General features: G+C 47.4%; 1 protein-coding gene across 2 annotated transcripts in view; it reads left to right on the plus strand.

The window, feature by feature from the left end:
- The window catches only part of LOC139393098 (metabotropic glutamate receptor 8-like), a 235002-nt gene that overhangs the window by 202306 nt on the left and 23833 nt on the right, over window positions 1–8863 (plus strand). For both annotated transcript variants that reach the window (XM_071141447.1, XM_071141448.1), the window contains exons 8-9: window positions 4979–5118; window positions 7392–8327. In XM_071141447.1, the coding sequence (XP_070997548.1) occupies window positions 4979–5118; window positions 7392–8327 (1076 nt within the window). The remainder of the gene's footprint in view (window positions 1–4978; window positions 5119–7391; window positions 8328–8863) is intronic.

The following is an 8863-nucleotide window of genomic DNA, read 5'->3' on the forward strand; positions in this document are numbered from 1 at the left end:
CATCCTTTTAATTCACTCTAAATGCATTTTAAAATGCTGGCATTAGACTAACTGACATCACCAGATGTATGGACCCGCAGATCTCGCTCCTCTGCCACAGTCACACCGTAATGAAATCAGCGAGTCCATTAGGCCTTTGTGAGAAATGCGACATTACCTCATCGGCCTATGATAGTTGTGTCGTGTGTGTGTCTGCTAAAGTCAGTAAACAGAGGAGGTATATCTGCTATGGCAGCTGGTCTCTCTAGCCTCCTGGATACGCACTGCTGCCTTCTCTCTTTCATTATGCACACTAACAATAGTGCTCTAGGAAACCATTCTCCCCCTCTCCCTTTGCCCATCTCTCTCTCTCTCTCTCTCTCTCTCTCTCTCTCTCTCTCTCTCCCTCCCTCCCTCCCTCCCTCCCTCCCTCCCTCCCTCCCTCCCTCCCTCCCTCCCTCCCTCCCTCCCTCCCTCCCTTGCTCTACTCTGTTCTGGGGAAGATAATCAAAAGACTTCCTCTTGAGAGGAAAGAGAGGAAGAGGAGAAGTCAACAGGAACGGGAGGCTTTTGTCAAGTTCAGACTGAGGGCCACTTAGTTTGGAGCTCCTCCAAAAAAGGTGTTTTCTTCAGCTGCGGTGTTTCGTAACTCTGTGATTAAATATCTTCCCTTGGCCTAATGATAGTAGGGCTTAGAGGAGCAGTGCAATGGTTTGGATGGTTTTGAAACTTGCCCGAGGCAGGCAAGAACTGCGAATGACCAACTAGGACAATAAAAAAACACAGGCAAATGATCAAATCTCAGACCAACTGGCAAATGTAAAGTACCTAAAGCATCCAGAGATCTTGAGGCCAAAACATCTTCAGTTGACATGAGGACTCTTGACGTTGAGTTTAGAGTCGAAAAAACCACCAAAAACCAACATTACTCACCCGCCCACTTCTAAACTAAAACGGCACATGACCAATGGCTACACAGCCTCTGTGCTCCCTTCCAATGTGAAACACAACAAAAAGGCTGGCTCTGGCTCCTGCTTTCACATCCTGATAAACTATATGCCACAGGTTTCTGGTAGTTTAATAATCATTATAATCAGCTGACGTGTTGAGCCAAGAAGCACTCATCTCATTATAAACCCGGTAGATATTCTCCCTCACCATATTAACTGCACGGATCGGCTACCCACATGATGCCTGCGGGGTGGATGGAGGGTTAGGGCACAGCGAAGAAAGGCTTCTGTATGCCAGAAGCATGTATGTAATGGATCGTAATCAAGTGAATTATTAGGCTAACGCATATGTCTTATAGGAGAGAAGGGGGGGTTAAGAAGAGAGACACATGAAGACAAGAGAAAGATAGGAAGAGAGCCGCACGAAGACAAGAGAAAGATAGGAAGAGAGCCACACGAAGACAAGAGAAAGATGGGAAGAGAGCCACATGAAGACAAGATAAAGATGGGAAGAGAGCCACATGAAGACAAGAGAAAGATAGGAAGAGAGCCACACGAAGACAAGAGCAAGATAGGAAGCGAGCCACACGAAGACAAGAGAAAGATAGGAAGAGAGCCACATGAAGACAAGAGAAAGATAGGAAGAGAGCCACACGAAGACAAGAGAAAGATGGGAAGAGAGCCACATGAAGACAAGAGAAAGATAGGAAGAGAGCCACACGAAGACGAAGAGAGCCACATGAAGACAAGAGAAAGATAGGAAGAGAGCCACACGAAGACAAGAGAAAGATGGGAAGAGAGCCACATGAAGACAAGAGAAAGATAGGAAGAGAGCCACACGAAGACAAGAGAAAGATGGGAAGAGAGCCACATGAAGACAAGAGAAAGATAGGAAGAGAGCCACACGAAGACAAGAGAAAGATAGGAAGAGAGAGAGAGAGAGAGAGAGAGAAAGAACGAGAAAGAATGAGGGAGGAGGAAAAGGGAGGATCAACCGTACATGTTTAGGAGGAGGAGGGAGTTGAGTTATTATTATCACAGAGATGTTTCCTCATCTGCCAGGTAGAGCCTCCCCTGAGGTAACCGGTTAGTGTGGGATAGAGGGATGGAGGGAAAATGGAGACGAAGATGTGTCCTCATTACTGCATGTGTGTGTTTGTGTGTGTGCATCCCTGCGTGCGTGTGCCTACGCGCATGCTTCTGTGCGGACGTGCATGTGTGTGTGTGTTGTCTCCCCCATTAGCAGTACAGATGTATGCCCCACACTGCTGGGTGCTGGCAGCCACTCTCTCTCATCTCCTCCTCTCAGCTCCTTCTTCCATGTTATGTTTAATTCATCTGGGTTGCAGGGTGATTTCTGCATCAGGCCTATCAAAACACTCTCTGTTTCTGTCACGATAGTGGGGAGACTTTTGAACCCTCGTTCAGCCGGTCCCTCTCTCCTGTATTCTCCCCATCAGAGATTTTACCCATGCTAAAACACGTTCTCTCTCTCTCTCTCTCTCTCTCTCTCTCCGGGGATCCACAGGGAAGAGCTGTTGGCAGGGTATGCAGTGATTATCTCAGATTAGGAGGATGTTGCCTGTAGACACTGATCTTAGGTCTTTCTCCCCCTTAATGGTTTAGGTTAGGATTAGGAAAGAGTAAGCTGATCCTAGACCTGTGCCTTGTAACTGTATCTTCAGGGGTTTGCCTCCCTGCCTTTTAGTAGGAGTACAACTTACCTAGAATCCATTCTCTCTACCCACAAACTGCACAGCAGAAAGACAACCTCACCTCAAACCAAACATAAGCCCGAGTGTCTGACTGGAGAAGATCAGGTTCAAACAACAGTCTTCCATCTGAAAAACCCTACTCTCTACTTCAGCTCATGGTCTCATCTCACCATCGCCCACCACTAGCTGAGGACCTGTGTGTCGGTTAAAGGGGCCTCTTACCCCATTCTCCTTTGGGGGTTGTGTCTGGTCATGTGAGATGTACTATAAAGACCAATGAGGGCGAGGTCGATGAAAGGACTTTGGTGTGTTGTTTGGCTCGTCCAGTTCAATAGTTGTTGCGGCTACCCACTGAAGGGTGAGTTTGCGGTTTGTCGTGTGTGTGTGTGTGTGTGTTTGTGTGTTGTGGTAAAGAAGGGTAAATGTTGTTGCTTACACTGACACAGTGAAGGTCATTGTTAACGATGCAGAATCGTGTGAAATTTAAATGTCGATATCTCCATGTTACTACTTTCAGAAATGGCTCAAGGACCATGCTCCACTGACTTGTACTGCTGGGCTCGAATTGCCCTTATACGGGACATACTGAACAATTATATGAGTCAGCTTGCTTGTATCCAGTAATCGTCATCAGAGTAGCTAATATGGTTAGGGACAGGCTCTTTCCGGAGATGACGTTTATGTGTGTCAGTGCGTGTCTGTGCATGTGTGTGCACATCCGTTTGTGTATGTGTGTGTGTGTGTAACTTGCATCAGTCGCGTCTGCATTAATCGGCCTCGTTGGTTGGACAGGGAACAGTGAGAAATATTGGGCCGTATATTGACACCAATTTGACGGTCAGAAATCCTTTCCTGAGGATGTGCCATGATTCATTTCCGCACGGATGAGATGGAGTCCTCTCCCATTTGCAATGCATGTTCCCCCGCTGTTGTGCAAAGCGAGGGATGAACGGAGAGGAGAAGAGGAAGAGAAGAAGTTGTTCCCACTCACTGATAGTGTGATAGTATTCGTGTTCTGCTTCTCTACCAGCATCGTGTGTGTGTGTGTGTGTGTGTGTGTGTGTGTGTGTGTGTGTGGGTGGGTGGGTCGGGGATTTATAGGGAGCTGTGTTGCACTGCTAGCCTTAACAATTTGTAGCCTGGGTGGCAGAATTGTAACAACCAGTCTGGACACTTCTCTCTCTGTTCTAATGATGCAAGGCAGGAGGAGACAGACAAACAGACAGGAGCAAGCGGCCAGCGCCGGCGTCTGGCGTCTTTGAGATGTGGCGGGCGGGGCTGTGTGGAGGCAGGTTGAAGATAGTGGTTTACCCAGAGTCCTTTGGAAATCTTCTCATTCATTACCACTGGAATATATATATATATATAGAGCGAGAGAGAGAGGTTTCCTAGAGCACTATTGTTAGTGTGCATATTGAAAGAGAGAAGGCAGCAGTGCGTATCCAGGAGGCCTGAGAGACCAGCTGCCATAGCAGATAGAGAGAGGAGTTTACCTCTCTGTTTCACTACATTATCTCTGTCTTTCACTTTTTCTCTCTTTCTCTCTCTCGGTAGATCTCTCAACTTTGCCTTTCTCTCTTATTCTCCTAGTATGTATCTCCCAGCTACTCTCCCTTTCGTTCCGTCAGATATGGTAGATTGTTGCCATGACGTACAGCTTTCTGTAGGAATGTCAGTAATGCACAACTCTTTTAAGATTTATATTTGTAATTACATTACTGCTTTGATGGGCCAGATTCTCCACCCGCGCTGCTGCCGCGCTGCTGCCGCGCTGAAATATTGGATTTCAAAGATTCATAAGAGGAGAGAGAACCAGAGATAGAAAGGGAGAGAGAGAGTGAGAGGGAGGGAGAGGAAGAGAGAGAGAGAACGGATGAGGAGGCTGTGAGTTTAGCATAATCGGTGGAGAGAAAAGCCCATCTGTGAAATACTTTGCGCCTGGGGTGGTTGAGGCTGTTCACACACACACACACACACACACACACACACACACAAACTTTTTGCATAATTCATATGTGTGACAGCTGAGCCCGGCTCGTTAGGGTGACAGGTATACACGAGGCTACTGAATGAACTTCTGAAAAAGATTCCCACTTTGTAAGAAACAGACCTTGTACCATAGTTGTATATATAAGGTGTATAGGTATATATATACACACCATAGTTGTATATATAAGTTAGTCCAAAAATATTTTGTGTTGGACCAAATCATGTATTGGTGTGAAAAATGCAGAACTACAAAGATATTACAGTATGGTAAATTAGCTGTCTGTGCGATGAATTATATACAGTGTGTCTTCTTGTTAATCCTTTCCCACCATCTCTGTCTTCCAGGAAGTGCCGGTACTCCAGTGGTGTTCAATGAGAACGGCGACGCCCCCGGACGGTACGACATCTTCCAGTACCAGAGCACCAACCGCTCTACCAGAGAGTACAAGGTCATAGGCACCTGGACCAACAAACTACACCTAAATGTGAGACTAACATAATAGCAATATCTATCTTCTGGGATCTAGCGTTGTCATATTCAAAGGTATTCATATAGAGCCTGGTCCTGGCTCTGTTTGTGCCTTCATGTCAACATGTTTGGCATGACAATGAACAACCACTTGACATAATAGCACAAACAGCTGGGAAATCGCACACATTTTATAGATATCAGCATTCATTCAAGGTCGAGTCTTGAAACTTCAGATTTCTATTAATTCGTTATCATCCAGAACTTGCTTTCGTGTCATGTTTGGGTCCCATCTCTTCCCAGTGTTTTTTTGGCCTACATTCTTACAGTACTTCTGAGTAGTTTGTGTTCCTGCATGCATACAGTTACTGCTCAGTGCTTGACTTTCAGTGAGCAGCTACTTGTTATTCAGCTGTTACTGATTGGAATACACACACACACACACACACACACACACACACACACACACACACACACACACACACACACACACACACACACACACACACACACACACACACACATGAACATACACACGAACACACGAATACACACATACACATACGCACACACTTTCGGCATCATTAATATATGTGACCTGAGCCCGGCTCGTTAGGGTGAAGAGAGATAGAGCGGGAAGGGAGGAGAGGGAGGGATAGAGCTAGGAAGTGTGCGAGCAGGAAGGTGCTCTCTCCTCTTCATCAGCATGAGTTTCTGTCGGAGTCAGAGAGCACATCGATAACACCTGAACACTGAAGGGAGGGAGGGACACACACACAGACAGACAGACAGACAGACAGACAGACACACACACACACACACCCAGGCCACAAGAGGAGAGGTGACGGGGCTTATAGCTTCTTAATGCCTCTGCATGCCTGTCTGAGATCCACAGCCTTGGTAAACAAGCAGTGTGTTCACACACAGATAGATTCCTAGGACAGACAGGCTGGGCACGGTTGGGCTGGAGGTTGGGCTGTACTTTCTGAGGGATCTTAAAACCATCTGCTCTGGTCGTACGTGCAGCGATCAGTCAGGCAGCACACATGCTGTACACCTACACCTAACAATGCTGGACACCTAGACCTATCTGACTCCCCTTACTTACTGCTTACCTGCACGTATCATTCACAACGGTATAAGCGGATCAGTTCGGACTGTAGAAGCTAAATTGGCTGGACTCTGAAGACTTGGAGACTGCAGAATTGGCTGGGAGGAAAATGGAAGTTAGGCTCAAATGCTGAACATTGTCTATTGAACTTCTCTTTTCTTCCAGGGCTGAATTTCTCTTGTGAGTTCACTTTGTTCTTCGATCTATTTACCTTGGCTGGACTGGGAGGCAGCAACAGACTACTATTCTCTCTCGGCAGGCTGCTGAGAACTAGAGCCAGAATTATCCCCATTCCATAAACATTTTGTTTCACCTTAACAGTGTTTTCAATTCAAGGTATCCAAAGAATTGAAGAAGGATTCACCGAAGTGCCAGAAGTTACTTTCTTCTGGTGGTTAAATCTCTTCCCTTAGGATCAGTTGTGCCATTGGACATGCTTTTCCTTCATGACATGCCCATAATGCTTTATGGGATAACTTTAATGAGACCTAAAGTATTGTTTCATCAGGTAACAATGATCAATTATACCCCAGAGAGTTCACGGGCCGGCTTAATGTGTTAATGTGTTGAGCGTTCATAATGCAAGCATGGCCGAATATCACTTTACCACAAAAGAACAGGAAGACATAATAGCACTAAAGGGAAATAAACACAAATCTAAAACAACATATACAGACAGGTTTCCTCTGCTCTCAGCAGAATCCGCAGCCAGCCGGTTTCCTCTAGTTCTGCTGGATCAGTGCTTTGTGTGCCTGTTCAGATATAGAGAGAGGAGCTCCGTTCCCATCACCCTGGGCTGTGTTATAAACAGTTTATTAATACACACAAACTGCATCAGACTGATGCAGATGGCCAATTTGTGCCAGCTCTGATTAAACCAGTTTAATTTCTTCGAGATTTATGCCTAGCAGGCAGCACAAGGGAAATGATAAGAAGTTCTTCTTTGGCTAATTACTTTGTGAGTTGCCCTTTGGGAAATGTTTATGCAGGTACAAACAGTTTAACAACAGTAGGCTTTGAAGAAAGCTGTTACACAGTCAGAACTATTCCAGTCAGAACGTTCGTTAGCCAGAAACAGTCTAGAATCACAACCCTTCTAGAACCAAAACCATAATTGAGTCCCAACCTATCTGTCCTCTGATTGGTCTGTCCTCTCTCCTGTGACCTTATGACCCCAGGTAGAGGCCATGCAGTGGCGGGCAGGCGACCCGTCCCTCCCGGCGTCTGTGTGCAGCGTGCCCTGCCGGATGGGTGAAAGGAAGAAGATTGTGAAGGGTGTGCCGTGCTGCTGGCACTGCGAGCGCTGCGAGGGCTATCACTTCCAGGCCAGCGAGTTCAGCTGTGAACTGTGTCCCTACGAACAGCGTCCTGACGCCAACCGAACGGGCTGCCAGAACATCCCCATCATCAAGCTGGAGTGGCACTCGCCCTGGGCCGTCATTCCCGTCTTTATCTCAATGCTAGGCATCATCGCCACCACCTTCGTTATCGTGACCTTCGTCCGCTACAACGAAACGCCCATCGTCAGGGCTTCCGGCCGTGAGATGAGCTACGTGCTGTTGACGGGCATTTTCCTGTGTTATGCAATCACCTTCCTGATGATCGCCGCGCCCGACGTGGGCGTGTGTTCCTTCAGGAGGATCTTTCTGGGTCTGGGGATGTGCTTCAGCTACGCGGCTCTCCTCACCAAGACCAACCGTATCCACCGCATCTTCGAGCAGGGGAAGAAGTCGGTCAGCGCCCCCCGGTTCATCTCCCCGGCCTCCCAGCTGGTCATCACCTTCTCCCTGATCTCAGTGCAGCTCCTGGGGGTGTTTGTATGGTTCGCCGTGGACCCGCCACACACCTTCGTGGACTACGGCGAGCAGCGGACCCAGGACCCGGCGGCGGCTCGCGGCGTGCTGAAGTGTGACATCTCCGACCTGTCCCTGATCTGCTCCTTGGGCTACTCCATCCTACTGATGGTCACATGCACTGTTTACGCCATCAAGACCAGGGGAGTGCCGGAGACCTTCAACGAGGCCAAGCCAATTGGATTTACCATGTACACTACCTGCATAATCTGGCTGGCGTTTATCCCCATCTTCTTCGGGACGGCACAGTCGGCGGAGAGGGTGAGTTGAACAGCTTTTATAACACACAAACACGCAAAAAAGTGGAGCCTGTGTGTTTCTAATAAATGGATGATTTTGGATGAATGGTCTCTTTCCCATCAGTCAGCTAGGGATTCAGAATGGAGCTGTCGTAATAGCTTAAGTCTAAAGCCCTCACCTTCCCATGTGAATAAGACTGGATTTTCTATCTGAGGGACTAGAGCCAAGTCTTTGCAAGCTTTAATAAGAGGATCATATACAGGGTGTACTCCCTCTCTCTCTCTGGATCACTCTTTGTGTCAGTGTGGGAGTGTCAGGCCTGAACTTCAGAACATATTGCCTTACCTCTTGCCTCGGCTCTAGGCGGTAGATCGGCAAGGTATACACAGCCGAGCAGGGCTCTGGGAAGCTTGAGAAAACAAAAGGTAGTTCCTCTGCATAACCTCTGACCTGCTGTGTGCTGGAGGTCAGGTTTGAGCTAGCTGCACTTGGAGAATGGCACTTCCAGGTCATTTGAAAAGGTTTTCTGCACAGTGGAATTTCAGTGAATGTTCCAC

The sequence above is a fragment of the Oncorhynchus clarkii genome, chromosome 33 (assembly GCF_045791955.1).
Source record: "Oncorhynchus clarkii lewisi isolate Uvic-CL-2024 chromosome 33, UVic_Ocla_1.0, whole genome shotgun sequence".
NCBI lineage: Eukaryota > Metazoa > Chordata > Actinopteri > Salmoniformes > Salmonidae > Oncorhynchus > Oncorhynchus clarkii.